Below are 26,643 nucleotides of genomic sequence, written 5' to 3'. Positions count from 1 at the left end.
GCTGGCAAACAAACTTGAAAAGTTTCCCTATTCTGTCATTATTCTGTTGTAAAAATGTGGAAATGGATGTCATGCTGCCTGACCTCCTGTAGCACTTTTTATTTTTCTGTCTCTCCACTGTGAAGCAAAATGTTCAGCTGTATAAGCCAAGCCATTTTCTCATTCTGCTTTTCCTGGAAATAGATAAGCATTAAAAGCATGGAAAGGTTGTGTTTGGAAATGGAAACCTAAATGGAATTCTGAACCGTGCAAAAATGCATGCTGTCTGACTGCAATAAATCTTTTCAACTCTTCTGGAATCTTATTCACGCCTCCACTCTATTTGCTTAAGTAGCTGTGAACATGGAGGGTGAACAGAATTATTTAACCTCTGATATTATTCTTTTGAAGGTAGCTATGTACAGAATCAGTATTAATTTTGTTGTTTAAAGAACCCATATTCTATATTTAGCTTCACTTGTGATGTTTTGGCTGTATGAAATTTTTTGGCCAAAGTCAAAACCAGTAGAAACTTGGTGCTGATGTCTATAAATCGCAGACTTCAAGCGGTCATTTCATCCTAGAGATAAAGCTTTCAGTCACTAGAGATGACTGACTGTAATGTGTTCATTAATCATGTCTAATTGATTTGATTTATGACTGTGGAGCAAAAAAATATGAAAATATAAAAAATATATTTTCTTCCCATAAATTACGAAGGCGTATTATGGATGTTTATCAGGGGTTATGATTTGAGATTATGGTGTTGAAAACATAAAATCTGCATAAAATAGTTACTTTTATGTAATCAGTGGAGTGTGATATTATGACAGCGCAGCACTGCTGTTCAGTGGGTGGGTTTTAACACAACACTAAATTAAGTATTGTGTACCACAAATCTTTACATGTACACTAATAATTAAAAAAAAAAACTGTCGCTCAGTCTCTTTCGATAATTTCATACGTTCATTTCCGAGTTTAATTTCTCTGCCTGAGCTAGAGCCTGACCGGATGGTCAATTCGAGCTCGGACCGGCTTGGGCTGAGATTTCCCACCACTTTCCCTGGATCCTGTCTGGTCAGCCCCCCCCAAAAAGCTATGCTGTGATGATCACAGTATAGCAAAGTATCAAATCATACTGTGATTATAAAAAAAGTTAGAATGTTATGCTGATCTGGCCTGCACAGTGTGCACATCAGCTCCTCCACTCGTCTGCCGTCTTCCGCACAGTTAAAATGAAAAGCTACACACATCGGTCAATCACCACACCACAATCTATGCAAGGGGCATTGCCTGGGGATTTGACCCCCAGGCAGAAATCAGAAAGTACAGGTACCTACAGTACATAATCATAGTTAAAAAGATTTTAACGCTCTACTTACTAAAAATGTGGGGTTTAAGTCAGAGTCAGGCGCCCAGTTTGAATCGGGTCTGTTTTGGCTCGGACAGAACATGCACAGGCTTGGGTAGCAGCAGACTGGTTTTAATTTTTTTTTTTTTTCCCTTATCTAAGCTCTTTTTTACACTGATGTTATAAGGAGTGTTTCTGCCAGGTGTTTGCTGAGTCATGCATTAGAATCCTTGAGCTCCTCTGGCTAATGGTTGCTGCTCGCATTAAATTCAAAGCTGTTACAATTGTCTACAAGGTGATGACAGAGTAGGCACCCTTTTACCTGCACTTACTCCTAAAGGCTTATGTTACCTCCTGGTCGCTGGGCTCCTAATTCACACAAATCAATCCAGACTGTTCTCATACAGAGTTCCCCAATGGTGGAACAAACTACCTTACACTACCAGACCAGGAGAATCTCTCACTATCTTTAATAAACTCCTGAAGACAGAGCTCTTCAAAGAGCACTTACTCTCCTAACACCTCTAACAAACTACCTTATACTACCAGATCTGGAGCTTCTCTCACTATCTTTCTTAAACTCCTAAAGACAGAGCTCTTAAAAGAGCACTGACTATCCTAACACCTCTAACAAACTACCTTCCACTACCAGATCAGGAGCATCCCTCACTATCTTTAATAAACTCCTGAAGACAGAACTCTTTAAAGAGCACTTACTCTTCTAACACCTCTAACACCTCACTCTCCTAACACCTTTAACAAACTAACTATTCCACTATTCCTCTTGACCTCCTTTAGGCCCTGTCAAACTTTTTTTGCCTTGAACTTCTATGTCCTCTATTTCTAATGCACATCATTATTGGTAAGTCACTTTGGAGAACAGTGTCCGCCAAATATAATTTAATGTATCAGGCCTGCAAGAGCAAATGTTTCACCTCATATGACTGATCCTGTTAATGTAATAAAGAATGTATAATATGTGGACACCTTTAAAGGTTTTCTTCTTTAAAGCAGTATCTGCGCTGTTAGTGTATCAGTATGACATTTTGACCCAGTGGATGTCCCTGTGCTTGCAGGTGGTGCGGACAGAGAAGAACAGCTTGAACAATCGTTTCCTTCCCTGGGACGCGGTGGAGACTGAAGCCATCTTGTCCATTGATGACGATGCTCACCTTCGACATGATGAAATTATGTTTGGGTTCAGGTGAGGCTCCCCTCACATGTTTATTTAATAAACGATTTATGATTTAGTCTACTCCACATATAGACTGTATATAGCTGGACAGAGCATCGTCTCTTAAAAGTGAAGCCACCACAGGTCGGGCGCCCCCTGCTGTTCGGCTGCAGAAAGCTGTGTAACTCCACCCATCCCCATAGGTTTCAATGGCAAAACAGACAACTTTCAATCACGTTTTTTTCTAATATACTGTAATTCTACCTCCTTTATTTAAATGCAACAGCTAGTGTAACCTCTGCTTATATTGTCAAATTTTTATATCCCCACAGAATTCGGTGTTTAAAACTTTATTCGGCTCTATTAAAAAAAGGTGTGGTTATTGTAAAAGGGCTGCTTATGGGCGGGACCAATAACAGACCGTCAGCTCCGCTCCGCCCCGCTCTGCAGTCTGTGACCGCGAGGCAGCCCTCAGGGGCGGGGTTATTTAAATGAGTAGGCTGTCTCTCCACAGCCTTTCTCCCTCCTCTGGTCTCTACTGCGCAGACTCTGGTCTCTGAATCGCCAAAATGGCAGAAGATTTTGGCTTCATTTTCATTGAATGAATGGGAACGGCGACACGGCGTCCATCTTTATATACAGTCTATGACTCCACAGAATAACCAGCATCAATAATTAATTTTGTCTTTAGGAGAATGCACAGCTCCACTTGTGTGGTAAGCACAAATATTTAACACGTTTAGTTCCAGTGGGATTATTTTAGCACGTAGGTGTGGATTTTCTCACCTTTCTATCTGTGGAACACAATAAGAACAGTTAGTAAAGGAAAGAACTAATGACATTAGAGGAAAATTACTTCCAGTATTTTTTTATTTAATTAATTCGATAAGCATGTTAGTCTTAATACACTGAAGCATCTTGTTTTTTAGCACTTTTCTGTAAGCTTTATGTGCCTAGCTATAAATTAGTTAGTTTAACTAAAGTTACTGCTATTTAAATGAATAGGGTGGTAAACCTGTGAAGAATATTGGATCTCAAATTTTGTAAAACTTACACCATTAAATCCATGATTCCTGGTATTTGTTTACTTAGAAGTATTTTATCCTCTTTAGTAGTAACACAGATGCCATAAAGTATCATACAGAATATTCATGTGATATATTGAGTATCAAAGGATCACAGTATCGCAATATGATGCCAACCCCTAGTCCAGACACCACAAACGTATCCTCGTGGGTAGCTATAGTAATGAGGTCAGTTTTATCAACTAATGTTTGGTGTTATATTTGGGTCCCTGTACTTGCAGCACTCTGGATTTTATGAGGTTGAGGAGCGCATGTACATGAAGGGATGTGTGCTTCAGACAGCTGGCAAAGCAACTTGCCGAATTCATAACATTCTACAAATCAATTAAAACAGAAAAGTACAGAGATGTAGCGCACGTAGATGTAAGTGATGATGACAGAATGTAGTAAAGTTCCTGAGTCTGCTCACTAAACTGCAGTCTGAAACCAAAACTAACTGAAACACATATATGCAGTGTAACAAACACATGAACCTTGGTGTGGACTCGGTCTAGACTTTCACGTGTGAAAATGTCCGAAGTCTACTTTGCTTCCATGGAAACCAACCTCATTTCACACCTTCTGCACTTGAATTTTATTTTACTGTCTGAATATTTAAAGGAGATTGGAGATTGGAGATTTTTTTCCTGCTTGTGTAAAGCACTAGACATGCGGCAAAAAGGAAACTAAAGTGCATTTTTGTGGTAGACGTTTGTTACAGCTATGATTGCAGTGCCTCATTATATCTGTTGTCGGTGTAAAACTTTTTCTTTTTCTTTCTTTTTTTTTTTCTTTAATGAATATAGTAGTGCTTTTCCACCGGCATGGAACCGGCACCGTTCTGGTATGCAAACCTAATTTTGAACTGGTTTGCCGCATTTTTCACCAACAAAAGTAGGTTCCGAAAGCAGGAACATTCATTTGCACCGATTGTATATTCTTTAGCACGAACCGTTGCGACATCTATGGGCGTGTCTATTTGTCAGGAGCAATGCTGCTATTTAACACTTTATGTTGATGTATGAAGTGATATTTTGACGGTTCCACTAAAACTGGTGGAAACTGTTTTGCGTACAACTGGTGAAAACACCACAGATCTTATAAGCCTAAGCGGAACTGGTTCAAGAATCAGAGTTCTTTTGGTGGAAAAGCGCTATAGGAGTATATTGCGTTAATTGCATCTGATGTGACATAGGATGCTTACTAAGGCTGGACGATATGGATCAAAACTAATATCATGATAGTTTTAGCTGAAAGGCAATATGCGATATATAAGTCAATATTTTCACATCCCATAAGGTAATAACAAAAAGACACTTCTGAGACAGAACTGCCTTTTCCAAAGGTTATACATGCACTTTTATTAACATTGAGCTGTAGATGATCAAGAGATATATTGTAGAAAAATGTAAAGATCAATCAGCACTACATCTGTATCAACAAACTCGGAGAGTAGAAAAGCGAACTGTCTGAGCTACTTGTAACGCAACATAGTCCATATCGATATAAATATGTAAATATATTGATCATTCTTAAACTTGATAGATCACCCAAACCCCAATACCAATGTAACACATACTTGCGTTTTCATATATTTTATGAATTTCTGACCCCTTAGAAATGGTTAGAGACATTTTCTCTGGTTTATTTTTGAAACCACACTTATTTTCATGTTTCACAGAATCCAATAAGCTTAGTAATAAATAGAGGAAGTGTACTGTGTGTGAAGAACTTCAGTAGAGAGGGGCTGGATTTTGAGCACAGCTGTCTGGTGCAGACCCTCGTGTCCAGGCTTGCACACAGTGGTTACGTGTCAGCGTGGTCATTTGACATTAATTTCACAAAGCAGCCTTGGAATGTCTTCACCTACATTTAGCAGCATCTCGCAGACTGCGCTTCAGCAGTGTGTGTGTGTGTGTGTGGCACAGTTGGCTGTAGAGAGTGTTGTGTTGGAGGTATGAATGTGAAGAGTTATGGACTGTTATGTAAAGGTACAGTGCTGCTGTAGGGTCAGTTGGAATTTTAAGCATCTGATCTGTCGGGCCCCAGTCTTCCTGCCTGTGTGTGTGTGAGAGTGAGTGAGTGAGCAAGCAAGCAATCCAATGTGTGTGAGAAAACTGTTTTTGGTGCTGAATGTTAGAAAAAAACTTCTCTTTTTTTAATTTATTTTTTAAGTATTTTTTTTTTGTAGTAGTCTGGACAGCATCACTTGGTCTTTTTCTGATGTACAATAAATACGTCAGCATGTATCAGTTTTAAATTTTGGATAATATTAAGCATTTATCATTCCAGTTCCAATATCAACTTGCATTCTTAATAAATAAAACTATCAATACAAACGTATAAGAAATGTCATAGATTTACAAGTCAACACAATTTAGTTACAGTAATAACTTAATTTTCTGAATTTCTGTACACTTTATACAGTGACTGTAAAATGCTGATTATTAATGGGCTCTTTTCTAACTCTTTTCTGTGCAGTTGCCCATTATTAGAGAGCTGGATGTTCTCATCATGAACTCTGAAAACTTTGTGTATATGCAATTTATCACAATAAAAAAAAGCATGAACTTTCGCATCCATAAATAATAAGTTGTTAATATTAATTATAAAAAATATATATTTAAGTATAATTACTGGGGTGGAACAATATATTCATATAACGATAGGTCATGTTGTATTACATTGATTGTATCATATCTATATATGGCGTCTCATGTGAACATTTTTATTGTGCTCTAATCTCCACAATACCCGCCCCTAATTTAACTTACCGAAGTATCTGCTTAATTACTCCATATGGTTCCTAAATTAATAGGAAAAAAACCTGTGGTGAAGAATATTGGTTGTCAAATTCTTGGTTGTGAAAACTGACACCAATAAATTAGTCATTCCTTAGTGTGAAACTGATCAATGTAACTGGTAGTTTGAGACAGTGATGTAAACGTTCCTTTTCTTCTCTTTCTCTTAGGGTGTGGCGTGAAGCCAGGGACCGTATTGTGGGTTTTCCAGGGAGGTTTCATGCCTGGGACCTAAACCACCAGTCCTGGCTCTACAACTCCAACTACTCCTGCGAACTGTCCATGGTGCTGACGGGCGCCGCGTTTTTCCACAAGGTAAAGACCCAGAGTTCGTTTCTGCTCTATAGACAAAGGCAAGCAAATTAAATGTTGGTTATAAAAAAAAACACACACAGTTCCATTGTGAGCCATAGTCTAGCCTAACTGCGTATGATTAGTGTGTGCTACATGTAATGGATTTTTGTGAGACTAAACAGTGGAGAAGAGTTCATCATTTTGATGAATTTGAGGTAGTAAAAAAATAGCTCTCTGGTAAATGAATATGGTTAGTGCTACAAAATGTTCTTTAAGTAATGCCATAGAGGAGAAAAATGGATCTGTAAAGAGTAGAGATGGAACAATCAATCGGATGTATATTGGTATCGGATGATTTTCAGACAAAGTACACAATTAGCGATCAGCCGATATTTCGTTAATTTTGCCAGTCCGTTTAGGTTTTCACAGCAGCACTGTTGGGCTCATTGTTGCTTGGTCACAGGAAGCTGCAGTCCCTCATTCAACTATTATATAAAACTCCGGAGCTGGAGCACGGCTCAGACTGTCAGAGCTACCGGTCCAGCTCAGCTCAGCATGCTCACACTTAGCTCAGTTTGACCTGTCCAGAGTTTGGTTTTGATTTGCCGTTTCATGCTATTCATATACGTATGATTTAATGTGCCTTGTGGTGGAAAGAGAATAAAGGCTTTAACCTCACTTTCCATGCCACTCTCCATCCAGAGTCCATCTTTCTGTTCATACAATGAATAGCAGAGCTAACAAACACCACTAACCATATGAATGAGCAAAAGCAGCAGACCATGTTTAACCTCCACCAAACTTCTAGTAGAAGCTGCAGTCAGAAAGATAAAGTATAAAATATTTTAGTGCTAAATAAGCAGCAATTTCCACTTTAAGCTGCACAGTGCAGTTCTGTAAGAAAGATTCACAGACTGTCTCTTCTGGAGCTGAGCCGGAGTGTTAAAGAACAGTTTCTATAGTAGATTCTTATTAAAGGTTGATTTAAAGGGAGATTCACACATCTCTTAAAAAAGCTTCTAAATGGCATAAAAAGTGGTTGTACACTCAAAAAAAAAAGTGTTAGTCTGCTGCTAACTGCAGCAAATGTCTTCATCTGTTTAGCTTTAATAGTTAAATCAGTGCTGCGCTGAGCTTGAATACATTTCTTACCTTTACCCTGCTGTCACCTTGTTGTGAAAAGGCTCCATAATGTTTAGAGGCTTTCACAGTAACGATTATTAACAGTAAGTTATTAGATTAAAACATTTTGGGCTTCAGTTGTTCTAACTTTTTAACCAAAGGCAAACATTGCGTTTCAGTGACGTTCATATTTGTTCTGTTTCTGCAAAAAAATGTGAATATCCAGTAGTGAAGAGACTAATTAGAAATGTGCTAAAGTGAAAGTGTTATCATTTTAGAAAGAATTACCTGGAGAGTAAGCAATTCCTCAATAAGTGTTAAAAAAAAAAAAGCCTTTAATTACAAAGCCGTCAAAAAATGAATTATGAAATCTTATAATTTTTGCCAGGCTTCAGTTTTTTTTTCACAGATTAAGTCTGACTGCAGTTGTTTTGTTATGTTTGTGAACACTACTCTTAATATGAAAGATTGATATCAATGGGATTGTTCATGTGGTCAGACTGGTGGTGATCTGAAAGCAGTCCGTTAAAATATGTTACTCAAATAATGTGTCATTAATACTGTAAAACTGTGGGGAAAGTGAAAGGTAGCGTGAAAGCCATGTAAAGTTCCACTTTCATCATTTTGAAAAACCACAAATTAAGACCTAATGATGGAGCAAACGCTTAGATGGCTGTGTCACATAAACCGCTCAAAACACCAATAACAAACAAATCCCGTGTGTGTGTGTGTGTGTGCGCAGTACTATGCCTACCTGTATTCCTACGTGATGCCCCAGGCCATCCGGGACATGGTGGACGAGTACATCAACTGTGAGGACATCGCCATGAACTTCCTGGTGTCACATATCACCCGCAAGCCCCCGATCAAGGTCAGCATGTTACGAATGACGCCTGTGTGTCTTTCTGTGTGTGTATGTGACTGTGTGTTTGTGTGTCTTTTTCTCTGTCTGTCTGTCTGTTTGTCTGCGTCTCTGTCTCTGTGTCCAAGTGCCTGTCTTTGTCTGTCTGCCTGTCTGTCCGTCTGTCTGTGTCCGTCTGTCTGGGTCTCTCTGGGTCTGTCTGTGTTTGTCCGTCTGCCTGCCTGTTTGTCTGTACGTCTATCCGTCTGTGTGTCTGACTGTGTCTGTGATTCTGAGGCAGGTAACTTGAATTAAATTGATGATTTTTTTCATGCTGCTGATTGAAGATGTGGATTTGTCTGCACCACAGTGGTCACTTCATTGTGAAATCCGTGTAAATATCAACTGAACAATGTCAGAAATAAAAAAACAGCACTGCCAGTGATGGCAGTGTATTATGTATGCATGTATGTGTGTATTAGTCTAGACTGTGTTGTTTTTACTTTATCTGGGCGTTTTGAATCGTAAAATGTGTTTACACACTGTACCAAGGCTGGATGTACCTGTAAATAAGGTTTAAAGAATCAGTTGTCCGTGATGTCTGGTCTTTAATTGAGGATTTGTTCCGCCATTTGTTTACGAAGGGCAAACTGAAGCAACTCAAACACATGAATCGAGGCTGGTAGCGAGGCCTGTTTCACTCTCATTTTCCAATCATAACTGATTTTGAAGGGGGATTATAGAGCTGGATTTTGGAAAGCTTCGGAAAGGCTTTGATGTTATATTCTCAGAGGCGCATTGCATTCAATAAAGCATTTAATGAAATTTTCCTTACTGTGCGTGATGTTATTAGTCAGAAGAATTCATCTGTGTAGTGATACATCCCACCCTTGAAGCTCTATTATTGAATTACTCTTAATCTCTCTCTCTCGCTCGCTCTGCCTCTCATTCACTCTCACTCTTTGTCTCGGTCCTCCACCCTCCAGTCTACACCCTTTCTCTCAAACTTTTCTTTGGCAGAGCATTAAAGAAATCAATGGCATTCACTTTATTATCATTGAAAATAGACAAGCTGGTGGAATAAAGAGAAAATATTTTGGCTTGTCTAATAAGATGATGTAATTTGTGAGAAATAGCAGAGCTCTGTGCTGTGGTCGTTGACCAGTCAAGATACCCCGCTACTGGAAACCACAATCTTATACCAAAGTGTACTGTTTATGTGTAGGGCTGGATGATATGGCCAAAATCACAATATACTTCTTAATTAATTTTGGTTGATTTTATACAATGCTGATATCGATATGAACATTATACAAGCCACCACCTTTAGTGTACATAATAGTGGAGCTGCGTGATACATAAAAATATTCTGTTATGATATTTAAATACGCATAGTATTTATTATGTTTTAGATGTTGTTTTTAATACGCTTTCTCTAGTGAAGTGTACAGTTGGGTCAGTGGTCTTTTAAGTGTTGATGATATTCTCAACATTTTTATTAAAACTATTTGTTAATGCGATAAAAAAAATTATCACAGTGCAATGTAACATCAGTATATTGCCCAGCTTTGTGTATGTGTGTGTTAAAAATATTTAATAGGATTTCATAGGGAGAGAGCTGCATGACAACATGAACATGGTCATAATTGCATACACAGCTTGTCTAGTCGTTGTAGTTGTAGTAGTAGAAGTATCATTAATAGGGTAGAACTCTGGAGCAGATAAACATGGACATATTTGTAATGTGCCTTTTTGTATGGATTATATAGCTCTGTAAAAAAAAAAAAGAGAGACCACTTAAAAATAATGAGTTTTTTATTTTACCAATTTGAAAAGCTCTGGAATATAATCAAGAGGAAGATGGATGATTAAAATACATCAAACCAAGCTAAATGGCTTTAATTTTTGCACCAGGAGTGACAAAGTTATCCAAAAGCAGTGTGTAAGACTGATGGAGGAGAACATGCCAAGATGTATGAAAACTGTGATTAAAAACAGGATTATTCCACCAAATATTGATTTCTGAACTCTTAAAACTTTATGAATATGAACTTGTTTTTTTTCTGCAAATAAATGCTCTAAATGACAATATTTTTATTTGGAATTGGGGAGAAATGTTGTCTGTAGTTTATAGAATAAAACAACAATGTTCATTTTACTCAAACATATCCCTATAAATAGCAAAATCAGAGAAATTGATTCAAATTGTTTTACAGGACTGTATATTGTCCTGGAAAAAATTGCAGTTAATGATGATTTCATCATTTTAAGACTATTTTATGCCTCATATATTAGTATAATATTATGGCATAATAATGCATATGTTTTATTAAAAACATAAATGAATAAATAAATAAAACAAACAAAAATTAAGTCAGCATATTGGCTTATTCATGTTAATGAGCTGTCACCTATAATAGCTGTCATAATAATAAAAAAAAAAACATAACAGGCAATATTAAGGTCACCAAATATGTTTAATGTCAGTAATTTGAATTGTATGATTTATGACATAATTATTGTGACAGTTAGAGAGGTGTAAATCCTCCTGCATTGAGTTTTAGAGCAGTGGAAATATGTTTTGTGTGTGGTATCATGGTGCTGCAACCAGTACTGATATAATATAGGAGTTAGGTAGTTGGGGATGATGCGTTGGGAAAATGTGATCATTCAACATCCTGACCTAGAACGCTCTTGTCGCTGAATTCAGTCAAATCCTCACAGCAATGCTCTAACATATAGTACAAAGTCTTCTACTAGTGTAGAGACACTTGCTCATGGTGAGAAAAAGCAGGATAAAATCTTTTTAATATGCCTGATTAATTTTAGTTTCTTTGTTTTTCTGTGTTCAGGTGACGTCTCGCTGGACCTTCCGCTGTCCCGGCTGCCCGCAGGCCCTCTCACACGACGACTCGCACTTCCACGAGCGCCACAAGTGCATCAACTTCTTTGTGAAGGTGTATGGGTACATGCCACTGCTCTACACGCAGTTCCGGGTGGACTCTGTGCTGTTTAAGACACGACTTCCACACGACAAGACAAAGTGCTTCAAGTTCATTTAGCAGCAGCGGGTGGGAGGAAGCACAAACAGACTGGGAGTGTAAGAGTAAACTGGGCAGCTCTGTGGGCAGCTCTTAGCCAGCAGGACCTTTCATCATTACAGACTGTACGGATTTTTATTTTTTCTTTCGTTCACCTGAAACTTGACGGGCTTCAAGCTGAGGGAGAACTGATGAACTAATACAGAAAAAAGCCTTTTATTTGTTTTGAATCATTTATGTGTGTACGAGTGTGTGTGTGTACGGGTGTGTGTGTGTACGGGTGTGTATGTGTGACCCATCAGCAACCACTACTGGTCTCATTTGCACCACTCTCTGACAGTCCCTGGGAAAAAGAACAAAGGCGATTGGGAGAAATGAATGCACAGTTTTATTTCAAGGACACTTTAACGGATCTCAAACCTAACATTTGAGCTTTACAACTGACAGACTGGCCGGACATGCGGTCAGGGGACAAAAAATACAAAAAAAAAAACAACTCTGGGCAGATGGTCACCTCTCCTCTGAGAGCTTTCCCAGAGAGTTGTGGGAGAACTGGGTGAGGGGGGTGGGGGGGCAAAGGCGTTCTTGTGTCGTTGCACTCTTTTATTTTTGACTCATTTTGCATTTATATTATATTATATATATATATATATATATTCTCTTGTAAATGAAAAAAGCACTGATGGTCACGGAAATTTTATTTGTGCGTGTTTTGTGTGCAAGCGAAAAAGAGACTGTGGAGATGGTGGAGTTTAGAAACATGGATTTTACAGTAGGGCTGCAATACAGATCACTATGAGTGAAATACCAGAATCGTAAATATAATACATGTTGTAATTATAATACACATGTTGTCTAGCTAGATATTAAAATACATCGGTTAATGAATTCTGTGACAGGTTAGATTGGCTGGTATTACCTAATTTTTCACACTGCGGGGTGATTTTTAAGAGACACTATTAGGAACTTCTAATTCAGCAGGTCTTGCCGCTGGGTGGTGGTGGGAGGTAGCTAACTAAGTTAAGTAAAGCTAAGTTAAGTAAACAAAACTGTAATAAAATAGACTTTCTTTTAAAGTAAAACGAGCGCTGGATGTAAATCTACACAGATTTCTCTACTGAAAAATATTTTTAGTGAGTAAAGTGCTTCCGTTTCTTTACAGTAAGCTTAATAGCGGTTAGAGGGTGATGCTAATGCTGCTCCAGTAGTGCTAGCCGGGTTAGAAGCAGGCTGGGAAAATTAAAGGATTTTAAGTGCGCCTTCTAGTGAGAAAAATACGATATTTTGACCAAAATAATTTTATACCTTTTTTTTTTTTAAAGGAGAATTTGATAAAGACTGAATGTGTAATACAGTAGTTTGAATGCAAACATTGATTTAGAGTGAGGGTTTGGTGTGAATTGGTTTACTGTAGAGCAGGCATGTCCAAATCTTACCCACATTGGGTCGGTATGGCTGCAAGTTTTCATTCTAAGCACACCTGCTGATCATGGGCTTTTTCTTGACTGGATTGAAAACCTGCAGCCACACAGATCCTTTGCAAATCAAATGGACACCCCTGCTCTAGAGAAATTGACTTTTTAGGTATGTATTTACAATCCAAAACTAACAGTGAAGCTACATGTGTTGTCTTCAAATTAATGATTTAAAAATAGTGTCAGATCTGGAAATTAAAGTCCCTGTTTACACCTGATCACTTCATGCATCTTGAGTATAATCAGGATTATAAGTGGCTAGATGGCGCTTTCTGATCACATTACACACAAGGTGATGTTGATCAGCACAGGCGTCTGTTTGCTGTTGTATCAGAGCTGGGTTGCTGCCGCTTTTCTCACAGCGTGCTGCATCAATGCAATTGTGAACACACCTAAAACGCATTTAAAACGAAATTTAAAACCGATACCACTTCAGGATAAGACCACATTTAGACAAACAAAACTCTTCCCCATGCAATATTACATGGACAGCCATTCACCAAATTTAAGTAATGGACAAAGGCATGTAAAATCGCTTATTTTGAGAAGGCACCCATCTTGAGCAAAGCACAGGAAGATGCTGAATGGATAAACATCTGGTTTCTGCATTTGCCATGCTTTTTCTGGGTGGCTAAAAGGCAATCTCTTTTCTCTTATCGCTCAGAAGGTAATGATGGTGAGCACAGGCTTTTGGTAGGTGCTGTATTAGATCCAAGCCACTGAGCTTTCCTCAGCATGCACTGGCTACCAAGTGATGCTGCATCAACGACAGCTTAAAATGGGTGGTAGCTGAATTGTATGATATGTATCAGTGGAGGCATGTTCTAGTCTTCACCCTCCTAGTGTTGGAGGCATTATACTGATAGGGGAGGCTGGGTAATTGGTCTTCCAAATTGGGGAGAAAATGGGGTAAAATTAGAAGAAAAAAAAAATCTTTCAGGCGTCGGGCAGTGCAAGAAAGCTTTTAAAAGCAGTAAACACCTCAGTGTTATTGAATTAAATTGAAATCTGAACAAATTGTGGCTCAGTATGTCTTGAAGTTTCGGTAGAACTGAGATGTTCACACCAAACCCTGCAAACTCTCCTGCATTTCCCCTAAATGTCACCCTTCCATTCTCCTGAAACTGTAATTAGTGAAGATGCTCCAAACCTATGTTGTGTGTATTGCAGTCTTCTGTGAAATCAGTGTTTCTAAAGGTATCTCAATAACGATTGTCATGTGATCTATTGTTATGCAGCCCTAATTTAAACCTCCAGGATTCAGTGTTGAGCTCACTAGATTTTGCAAAACAAGAGAGAAAATAATCGTTTCCTGAAGTCCTCCCAGCCCAGCCATCGTCCTTACACAGCAGAGCGGGTGATAACGACTTTCTGACTGCTTCCTCTGCTCTGTAATGATGATCATTAGGCTGGGAAATGCTCCAGCAGTCCGGTTTGTATGAGTGTGAGAGTGTAGGTTGGAGTACAGTGGTCGTACGCTCGAGTGAAAGGGATCTGTGACCTGATCTTACAGCTTTAGAAACAGAGAGAGAGAGAGAAAGAACTACAGTAAATGCTGAAGTTAACTGTCATTAATGGAGCGGTTCAGTCCATAGTGCTGCTAATGATGCTCATAATGAAGGACAGTGAGAAGATATGAAATACTAGGGCTGCTCAATGTTACCAAAATCATATCGATATACAGTATATCAGCTTCAGACTGATGCTTAGATTTGATGCATTTATGATACACTACTGTTCAAAAGTTTGATAACGATCACTTTAGTATTTTTGGTTTTGATTATTTTATGTTTAAGCAATAATACACTTGAGGTTGGTGCTATAATTGTAATATTGGCACTGCTGTGCTGTGGTTGTAGGCAAGAGGCCTCAGGCCGAGTACTGTAGATCAGCACAGCAGTGCCGATTTAACACATTATAGCACAAACTTCGAGTGTATTATTGCGATTATACCACAGTTCCATTATCACTGTTCATTGAAAGATTTTAAGTTAAAGAGGACGAGAAAATACAACCTGTTAGGTTATAAACTCCGTGAGTAAAATAGTTCCATTCCTGCTCTGTTTGTAGCTGCACTGTTTGGCTGGTAGGAGCTGCATCGTTGCTGGGTTACCTGTATGTGGCGGAGTAATACATGGAGAACTTCGGTTACAGTACATTACCGGCTAATAACGTCGCTCATAGAATGCCTTTCAGCCAATCACATTGCAGGTCAGAACTAACTGTGGTATAATTAATAATAACCTATATTGTGTAGATTTAAATACCATATAAATAACATAACAAAACATATATATATATATTTTTTTTGCATAATATAACATTTTTTTGAGAAACACAACATTTAAAAGATGACCAGCATTGTGCAATTAATTTGTTTTATAGCCTTTTTAATCGATTGTTTTCTGCATCAAAATGTTTGACTTTTTGATCACTTTTGAAATATATTCACTTCACACTTTTATTCAGAATTATAATTTTAATTTAGCTTTATTTAGTTTTCTACTAATTATGTGAAACGTCTAGCAGTGAACAGGACCTACAAATCATTTCTTTTTTTGTGGATCGATCAATTTGATTTGATTGAAAACTAGATGTTTCTACAACTGTGGCATTTTCACTAATGTAAAAAAAAAAATCCAGCTCACTACATATATAGATCACTATTATAGTGAGTTTGGGGTTTGGGGATAAGTTTAAACCAAACAGTGTGATTGGTTGTGTATTACATGTCAGATAGTGTACAATGTTTTAGGGGGGGGGGGTTGTACACTGTATATTACAGTGCATTGTGGGATTGTTCCATTGCACTAAAAAGTATACACTACATTTCTGACATCAATCCAAAACCCCAACCCCAAAGTAGTGAACTCAATAGTGGTTGCAAACCTTTGAACAGTGGTGTATTATTAAAAAACTTAACGTTTAGGAAATACCAGGCTACTGTATGATATGCAATATGTGCATTTATTCTACATTACTCTGTTACATTTCTCGATGGTCATAATTCGGATAAATTCAATCCCAGTTTCACAGTTTTTTTAAACATTTATCAGAATAAATAGATGTACATGAAAAATATCAGCCCATGTTTTCCATATCAGTGCAGCTGTACAAAATACTACTCTGATATTATAAAATGACCTTAATTCTGATTGCTGACTACTTGTTTCCATTCATTGTTAGCAATATTAGCACACATTTCTTTAACACTAACGTGAATGCGAATGTTAAGTGTGTGTGGAGTCTTTATTTTTATTCTATTTTATTTTTTCTTTTCTTTTTTTTTTCTAGTATGAGGTCAAATTTAGGTGTTTTTTTGTTTGTTTTTTTAATAAATAAATGAGTGTAAAAGGAGGTTCTCTAACCAGTGCATCTCTTTATAGGGTCTTAAAGCGTCTTAAAGAAAAGGAAGCGTGAACCTGACTTGTTATTTTTGGGCCTCTGTTCTTCGCTTATTAGCACAATTCATACTGAATATTAAAAATACTCTTTCAGGCACAGTCTAAAAACGGTACAACTTTTTTTATGAATATTTAAAAACCCAAATAAAGGGACAAAGATGACTGTCAGAACATTAACACACGTCTGCTTTACAGCTCTTCATTTATCTGAACACCTCAGATATACGAAGATTTTTTTTCTGATTTTTGTTTGTTTTTGTTTATTTCAGTTCTTTTTTTTGTATCTCCGTTTCAGATTGGATGATTCAGGAGATGCCTTTAAAGGAAACTTTTATATGCCTAATGTTGGCTTAGACTGTGTATGTATAAATTTGTTGAAGTTCAGATTTGTTTTGTTTATTTTTCTTCATTGCCGCTAGTGCATGGTGTTTGGACGTGAGGCGCTGAAGCAGAAGCACAGGAATCTCATGACTGACTGACAGACTGTACCATTAGTGTGATCCTCCTCAACACTAATAAAGCAGCCCGTGCCATTGTCTCTAACTGCGTCTGCTTTGTGGAGATCTGTGTTTAATTAATGAAACTAATGAATTTAACCTGTTAAACACTTCTCTGTCAGTGTGTGTGTGTGTGTGTGTGTGTGTGAGAATCAGACTGGTGTTTGAGTGGCTGGGATGTTCTTGTGTTTAAGGTTACAACTACAACCACCCTTTTTCTTCCCCCTGAGGCGACAGTGGCACAGCTGTTTTCCTTCATCCAGAACAGATTTAAGAAGCTGGAGTTGAGCCGCGGGCGTTCCTATAGGTGATAAACACTCTCACGCTGTAAACGCCACATGCACAGTTGTTGAGGTTGTCCCCCCCCCATTTTTCTTTTATTTTATTTTCCTTTTCTACTCAGTGTAAACACTGAACTGTGCCTATAGTTAATGATGGTAGATTATCTATAGACATGTGCCTATAGATTATGATAGTTCGAATCCTGTTCATGCAGCTTGCCATCTCCTGCCGGAACCCTAAGAGAGCACAATTGGCCTTGCTCTCTCTGGGTGGGTAGATGGCGCTCTTTTCCTACATCACTCCGAAGGGTGATGTCAATCAGAAAAAGGCATCTGTGAGCTGATCTATTAGAACCGAGTCGCTGCACTTTTCTCTGAACATACATGTGCTAATCTTCACCCTCCTGGTGTGTTGGGGCATAGGAGTAATAGGAGGAGTCCTAATGAGTGGGTTAAGTAGTTGGCTGTGTAAATTGGGGAGAAAATGGGAAAAATTAGAAGTAAAATAAGAAATTAAATCATTTATATGTCCCACTTAATTTCTTATTTTACAGTATATTGTCACTGTGTAATGAAAAACAAGTATCTTAATTTTTGTCTATTTTTAGTTTTCTACATAATTTGAACACCCTTACACTGTACCAACATTTCTTGATTAACAGACCACTAGAAATACTTAAAATTAACCTAAAATAAACTCTTTTTACGTTGACTTCCATTGAAGGTTAATAAGGTTTTATTTCTCTCTCTTGTAAAGTTGCTGTTTTGGAGATACTTGTTTTTCATTGGACAGTGCTGATATATATTATATATTTTAAATTAATATAATTAATTATCCCATTTTTCCCCAATTTTGGAAGGCCAATTCCCCAACGCACTGATTAGGACTCCCCCTATCATTAGTAAGGTCCCCAACACATGGAGAATGAAGGCCTCCTCTAAAGCACAAAGCCTCTTTTCCAACTGCCGCTGATGTAGCATTAGCGAGTAGCCATCACATTTGGAGGAAATCGCAGCAACGCAGCGTAGATAAATTAACTCACAGTTGCTTTCTGCTGGATAAACATCACCATTTAGCCACTCAGAAAGAGCTCTCTCGGACTCCGGCTGCTGATGACAAGTAGCACGATTGGGATTCAAACCAGTGATCCTCGGATCATAGTGGCACAGCTGGACCACTCAGAGCCCTCTATGTCCAATATGACTTTAATTTCACAATTTACACATCACCGCAAAATCCATTTCCCAGCTCCTGAGAATATACCCCTACCCTCCCTCTCTGTTATCTAGTGTAAAATTTAAGGGTGCTTCAAAAAATCTTTCCATGAATGAATTGAAAATAAATACATATTTTATCTCATAACTTTTTTAAACTGTCATTTCGTCTCAAGCACCAGCCAGTGTGTTCATAACTGTGTGATGAAATAACTTTCTGTAATTTAGGCATGGAACTCTTGTTTTGTTTTCATTTCATTCACATCACTGAACAATTCAATTCAATAGACTTGACTCCAGCGTGTCTCCCTCTGAAGATTCTCTAGAACAAAGTGTTTCACAACTATAAAGCAATAAAGCTGAATGACTGGTTGCATCTTAATTGTTGAATTATGCAAGTTTTTTTTTTAAATCAGTGGAATTCTCCATCGAGGGAAGGTGACACCATAAAACATATACTTTAAAACATTTTCACTATAAATTGTGTACTAAAGTGTATTAAACATTATAATTTTACAAAGCTTTAAAAGCAATGCATTCATAATTACCGTCCAAAATGATTTTGGTTACATTCCTTCAAAATAAAAACATTGAGGGGAAAAATGTGCACTGACTACATGTTATGAAACAGGAACTAGTATTATTGTGTCCCATAACTTTTGCCATGTCCCCTAAATGTGTGTTTAATGGATTCCAGCATTGATTGTGGATGTGATGTTTGCATTGACAGTTTAAGACTAATAATATTCATTAATATATAATTAAAATATTCAGTAAAAGAGGTTTCTGTAAAATGAGCAATGCATGACTCATATTGTTAAAGGCATGGTGAGGAAAGTACAAGGCAGCAGATGGGCCCACCTGTCCTGTCATTCAACAGGCTGACTTTATTTGCAGGATAAGTCAAAGTCATTGTCGGTTTGATGAAGGCAACCCACAGCCTATACTATGGTTTCAAGGCTGAAACAGTTTAATTTGCAGTAGAAAGTAGATGTGTGTGATTATGATTCACGGATATATGTTTCTTATAGTGTTTATGTATCTTAGGTTTTTTTTAGATTTTTAATAGTTTTTCATTTTCATAGTTTATGTCATGGACATTTAAAAAAAAAAACAAATATAGTGATCCTTAAACAACCTCCACCATCAGTGTTGATTAACTGCATGAGCTGCATAGCAACAAGCAGCAGATAATGAATCGGTGCATTAAGATGTTATTAAATGCATTTACACTTATGTACCTAAAGTCATCAGATGAGCAGTATGTAAATTCATCATAAACATTTATCCCTCAGGGGATGGCTTGGGAACACTCACACCTGTACATGTTGTGAGGTGCTACCTTGTGAGTGAGGATGAACACTAGGCAGCATGCTTATGGCAACGCGATAAGAATTATCGAAATTATCGAGTTACCATCCACAATTACCATAATATTTGTCTATTTTTTTTTCAGTCCTAACCAACAAATGTATCATAAGCTATGTTCTCATTACCAGGCTGAAGTGACTCAAATCTGATTTATTTATTTTTTTGCTTAATGTGGCTCCGATCTGTTTTTTTCATGGCTGTGTGAACGTGCCAAATCCGTTTTTTTTTTTCAAATCAGATATGAGTCAATTTCATATGTGATCCTAAATCAGATACGTATCCAATCCATGGACATGTGAGATGAATGTGAACGATCAAATCAGAATTCATGCATCTTTTTGCTTTTACGCATGCCCTCTTTTGCGTCTCTTGGTGCAGCTGTGCAGCTATAGCTGATAAAACAGCAAAAGCAAGCCGCCTGACCTTTTTTCTCCTCCTCGACCTGAACATGTACTTCAGACCAGCTGTTTACCCTTTACTCCAGCAAAAGATGCTCCACATATGAGCTGCTAACTCATCCATTTCACCTTTATAAAGCTACGAGTCGTTTTTTTTTGTTGTTGTTTGTGAAGAAGGCGACATTTATACACACATCAATGTGCAAATGTGAGACGTTTCAGGGACAGATTCGTTCACATTACACACAGATACAGCTCACTTATATTAGTGAATGTGAACCAGCAAGACTAAAAATCTGATCTGAGCAAAAAAGTCAGGTTTGAGCAATGTGGCTTGTAATGTGAACGTAGCCATAGTCTCCACCAGACTGAACTAGACAGCGCTTGGGGGGAGACCTAAGGATGAATCAACCAGCAGTAAACTAACAAAAGCAGAAGCAGAGTGGAGCTCCAGTAACTGTAACAAGAATCCACAGCCTCTGTGAACAGGAGTGAGAGGTTACAGACACAGGGAAGCTGAATGACAAGTCACAGATGAAGTAAATAATTGATTATACTGTAACAGCACAACATGTGAAGGGCTAGGATGTACTGTATGTTGGACACTTGAATATTGTTATGGTCAACATGAGGAATAGAAAGAATTTGGTAGCTTAAAGACCTAAATTCAGACAACTGAGTAACAGCATCTCCTAAATAGCCTGTGGGCTTGGGAGTGGTAAGCACCTATAAGCAGAGACACTGCCGATTAGTGTCCTTATTAATGTGTGAGGGCAACAAAGGTCATTTTGTAATTTTTCAATTAGGAATTATATTTTTTGTAATATGTGTATTTTATGCCATTAATAAAGGACACATGAGTTTTTGGACAAGCTGGGAGACACAGAGCTGCCACACAGTGAAAGAAGCAAGGGGACTGATATCTGGCTTGCTTCAACAAAGTTACATAGTGCAGTTCTGGAACAGCAGGTATGCTCTCTGGGTCGTATTTTATAATAATTATAATAATTTAAAAAATGGCTTTACATTTGGAGTATTGAGAATGAATATGTTCTCTCTTCTGTAGTGCTGTCTCTATGTTTATGGATTATGTTTTTATGCAGTGTTGAGGTGTGTTAGGTGTGTGCCATCCCTGGAGACATGGAGATCTTGATCCTGTGACATCATTGATGGGGAGAGGCACTTTTCCCAGCATCCCACAGCAACAGCCAAAGAGAAACAGAGTGGATGAGTAAGTGAGAGAGAGAGTGAGAGAGAGAGAGTAAAACAGCTCAGATTACAGCTCAGCCACACAGTGTACTATAACACTCCTCACCTCTACCCTCCCAGGGCTCGTATCCAACACGCCTTTACTGCCAAATCTATAGCGTTTCACCCCCTCCCCCCAAACCCACCACTACCCCAGCTCTGAAGAGTTCCCTGCTCAGAGGGGTGTGGGGCTGCATTACTGAGGAAAGTCCCAAACCAGCAACAGCTGGACTGATGCTGAGCTGCTGTTTCAAATAAGTGTCTAGACGACTGCTGGAGCAGCTCTATATAAAATTAGCAAATATGTTTCCATTTTCTCAAAGCAAACTTTCTACATAACAGCATCAACAACATGATGCCACTGTTTACAATTACTGCGTTTAGTAGACGCTATTATCCAGGGCTTATAGAAATGCTTTATTTTGCTGCAGAATTTCATACTGGATTACAGTGACACCCCATTTTTTATTGTCAAGACTGTAAAAACTACACACGTGGCATATTCATACTGCATTAAAACAACGCTATAATTATTTTAATCAAGTCTGTAAAAAACACACGCTACAGATTCACACTGGAATAAAATCACTCGTTTCTGGCTTTCAGGCTGTAAAAATGTCCCACACTACAAGTTCATACTGGATTAAAATTGCTTTACCAGCTGTTACTGTCAAGATCCTAAAAACTACACACATTGTAGATTCATGTTGGATTTAAATCAATTCATCAATTATTATTGCCAGACAGTAAAAAAAAAAAAAAAAGAACATTGCAGATTCATACTGAATTAAAACCACTTTGTCAATTATTACTGCCAGACTGTAAAAAAAAGTACTCTGTAGATTTACACTAAATCAACATAAGTTTATCAGTTATTATTGTCAGATTGTAAAAAAAGAACTATGTAGATTCATACTGGATTAAAACCATTTTGTCAGTTCTTATTGTCAGATTGTAAAAAAAGAACTTTGTAGATTCATACTGGATCAAGCCACTTCATCAATTATTATTGTCTGATTGTAAAAAAGAAAACCCGCTGCAGATACATACTGGATTAAAACCACTTTATTAATGAATATTGCCAGACTGTAAAAAAAAAAAAAAAAAACGATCGGCAGATTCATACTGGATTAAAACCACTTTTTCAGTTATTACTGATACTTAGTAGAGCCACCTTTCACTGCAATTACAGCTGCAAGTGTTTTGGGGTTTGTCTCTACATCACATCTCGAGACTGAGATTTTTGCACATTCTTCTTTATAAAACAGCTGAATTACACACAGTTGGACTCTATTAACTAATTTAGTGACTTCCGACTGTGATTGATTGCACTGGATTTTATTTAGGGGTCTCAGAGGGGTGTGGATACTCAGATTTTTATTTAATTAAAATTTTGAAAACCATGTATCATTTTTATTTAGCTTCATAATTATTTGCTACTTTTTGTTCTAGCACTTAAAATATCAATAAAATACATTTAAGTTTGTACAAGTGATTGTAAAGTGACATTATGTGAAAAAGTTCAAGGTGTGAATACTTCTGCAAGCCACTGTAACATACTGGGTGAATAAAGTGACTGTGATTCTGAAATGAAAGACCCACTTCAGCCCAAAGTAATCCATCTCTCTCAGAGCTCAGACAGTCTCCAACAGACCACAGCCACCGTTCTGAAAGTTTGGGTAGACAGAGATCTTTCAGTGCTGAGATCCTTTAGCCTTACATTCTAATCTACAACATCAGAGTGGGGCAGAAATGGTCTAAAAAGGAAGGTCGTCCTCAGAGATGGAATCTCTAAAGAGCAGCGTGGAGTTCTGCAGCTATATAGCAATGATATCTAGTCTTCTGTAGAACAAAACTCAAAGCGAATAGAAGAGGAAAGATCTCTTCTGGTCTTCTAAGCTTTATCTTCAGTTGATCCTCTTCAGTGAAGCACTTGATAACAGAGCTGTGGTAAAGGAATGAAATCTCTCCAGATGAATCAATAATGCAGAAAAGAAGGAAGAGAAGTGAATGTTTTATTACTAAGCTGCTTGGAATATTTTCTCTCCACGTTGTTTAACATGGTACTGAACACAGATATCAACCACAAATGTAAAGTATTAAAGTGATACACTTTAAGTTTGGACACCTCTGATAATTTTTACGATTTTCCTTTATAAATCATTGGTTGTTCAGATCAGCAATTTCAGTAAAATATATCATATAGCAGATGAACACAGTGATATTTGAGAAGTGAAATGAAGTTTATAGGATTTACAGAAAGTGTGCAATAATTCTTTAAACAAAAAGAAAATAGGCAGGTGCATAAATTTGGGCACCCTTGTCATTTTATTGATTCGAATATCTTTAGCACTAATTATTGGAACACAAAATTAGTTTGGTAAGCTCATTGACACTTGACCTACATGCACTGGTGAATCCTGAATTATAAGAAAAGGTTAAGGTGACCAATTGTAAGTTTTTCTCCTTTTTGCAAGTGTGGCAACATAGAACTCTCAAAACACAACTCCTACATGACCTGAATACAAAGATTGTTCAACATCATGGTTTAGTGGAAGGATACGAAAATCTACTATCTTGGAGATTTTAGCTGTCAGTTTGTGTGTCACTGTGAGGGAACGTAGTGAGGAAATGGAAGACCACAGGCACAGTTCTAGTTAAGACCCGAAGTAGCCTGAAGCAAAATCTCAGATAATCAAAGGAGAAGGATGGTGAGAACAGTTATAGTCCACACACAGACCTCCAGAGCTCCAAAGACCTGCAACACCATCTTACTGCAGAAAGAGTCACTGTGCATCGCTCAACTATTCAGTGCACTTTGCACAAGGAGAGGCTGTATGGGAGAGTAATTAATGCAGAAGAAGCCTTTTCTGAGCACACGCCACAAACAGAGTCACCTGAGGTATGCTTAAGCACATTTGGACAAGCCAGCTTCATTTTGAAAGAAGGTGCTGTCGACTATTATTTGGAGGGCTGTATGCATGTTGGAAAAAGAACACAGTATTCCAAGACAAACACTTAAAGCTACCCACAGTAAAATCTGGTGGTGCTTTATCATGCTGTGGGGCTGTGTGGTCAGTGCAGATACTGGGAATCTTGTTAAAGTTGAGGGTCTCATGGATTCCAGAGATGAAGTTGTGCCGGGGCTGGATACTTCAACAAGACAATGACCCTAAACACTAAACACTGCTCAAAATCTACTAAAGCATTCATGCAAAGGAACAAGTACAGCGTTCTGGAAAGGCCATCTCAGTCCCCAGACCTGAATATTACTGAAAATCTGTGGTGTGATTTAAAGCATATCGTCGCTGTCCAATGAAAAACACTTATCTCCAAAACAGCAACTTTACAGGAGAGAGAAAAAACCTTGTCAACTTTCAATGGAAGTCAATGTAAAAAGAGCTTATTTCAGGTCATTTTGAAGAGTTTCTATTGGTCCGTTCATCAAGAAATTTTGGCACAGTGTAAGGGAAAGTTTGAATGTTCAAATTATGTAGTAAACTAAAAATCGACAAAAATGGAGATAAGTGTTTTTCATAGGACAGCGACGATATGGTGTTAATGCTCGGAAACCATCAAACCTGACTAAACTGGAGATTTTTTGTAATGAAGAATGATCCAAAATACTTCAAGCAGAAGCCAGACTCTCATTGGATTGTATAAGAAGTGTTTAGAGGCTGTTATTTCTACAAAAGGAGGATCTACTAAATATTGATGATATTTTTCTGTTGGGGGCCCACATTTATACACCTGCCTAATTTTGTTTGAATTATTATTGCACACTTTCTGTAAATCATATAAATTTCATTTTCACTTCCTAAATATCACTGTGTTTTCTGTAGCTGTATGATATATTTAACTGAAACTACTGATCCGAACAACCAATGATTTATAAAGAGGAATCATGAAAATTATCAGGGGTGCCCAAACTTTTTCATAACACTGTATATAGGCTGACCAAACTAGACATTTTCCATTCTTACAAATTAAAATTAGAATGAGGTGCAGCACATCAGCTACAGATTATTAGACCTTAATTAGGGAGGACATGGAAGGAGGCTGTTTTATTTAAACCTCAAACATTAATATGGTTTGATCTCGATTGTTGAAGTGAGCGAATAGTCATGGCCAGATCCAAAGAGCTCTATGAGGGCTTCAGAAAGGAGGGTTTTAGATGCAGGTGAATCCAAGAACAATTAAGAATCAGTTGTTCCACTGCCCAGAAAGTAATTTGTAAGCAATAAGCCAACATCAGGCTCCCCTACCAAGTTCACTCCAAGATCAGACCTCAAAATGGCAGAAGAAGTCTCCAACAATTCCGATATATATTCATCATAGACTCCACTGAATATGAATTCTTTACAGCATAAGAGGGTGCTTGAAAAAAAAAAAGATATCTGTATGAATACTGAAACTGAAAGAATTCTGCATAAAGGTGTAGGAAAACCTTCCTACCGAATGACACTCCACTGAGGCTAGTAGATGTTTAACAGGAAATACATAATTGAGAGTATTTCAGTCAAATGGAGTTTTAGTATTTTTCCTCTATTTTTCCTGCATTTCTATTCATACCTTTTTACATACATTTCTTCAGGTTATGCAATACTTATTATATTACCTCTACGTTTAAGTACTGTTCCAAATGTCCAGATGTTTAAATACGTTAAAAATAAGTATAAATACATCCACACTATACTCTAAACTGACATTAACATTTGCTGCACTGTCTACTGTGGGTGTAACTTTCTTCTATGATGTATCCCTGGAACAAATGTGACACTGTGGATGGAGGAATGTTAAACACAATCCATCTATCTGGCACCCACTATCAAACCTCCCTCAAACTCTAATAATCCACTCTGCCTTGCCATGAGCACACTGGCCAGTATTCAGCCTCACTCACAAGATAACGCCCCACTGCTTACACAGACGTGGAACATCTGAGTAGCAAACTGTTTAATTTACGACTATTTCATTATTTTGATGTAGGTTATTCTAAACATATTTAATAAAATAATATTTTTTATACTTTAGATCATTATCCAATTTCTAGAGGTGTAGAGAATTCTGATTTAGACTGAGATGTT

At 37.7% G+C, this 26,643-nt stretch overlaps 1 protein-coding gene across 2 annotated transcripts in view; it reads left to right on the top strand.

Annotated features, from left to right (window-relative positions):
- Window positions 1-16,499, top strand: part of extl3 (exostosin-like glycosyltransferase 3) — a 40,702-nt gene extending 24,203 nt beyond the window's left edge. For both annotated transcript variants that reach the window (XM_007255470.4, XM_007255471.4), the window contains exons 3-6: window positions 2,407-2,534; window positions 6,540-6,684; window positions 8,528-8,656; window positions 11,479-16,499. In XM_007255470.4, coding sequence (XP_007255532.2) covers window positions 2,407-2,534; window positions 6,540-6,684; window positions 8,528-8,656; window positions 11,479-11,688 — 612 coding nt within the window. In that variant the 3' untranslated portion in view covers window positions 11,689-16,499. The remainder of the gene's footprint in view (window positions 1-2,406; window positions 2,535-6,539; window positions 6,685-8,527; window positions 8,657-11,478) is intronic.
- The last annotated feature ends 10,144 nt before the right edge of the window (window positions 16,500-26,643 follow it).

This window comes from Astyanax mexicanus, chromosome 1 (assembly GCF_023375975.1).
Source record: "Astyanax mexicanus isolate ESR-SI-001 chromosome 1, AstMex3_surface, whole genome shotgun sequence".
NCBI lineage: Eukaryota > Metazoa > Chordata > Actinopteri > Characiformes > Acestrorhamphidae > Astyanax > Astyanax mexicanus.
This window is presented reverse-complemented; position numbering and strand designations above follow the sequence as displayed.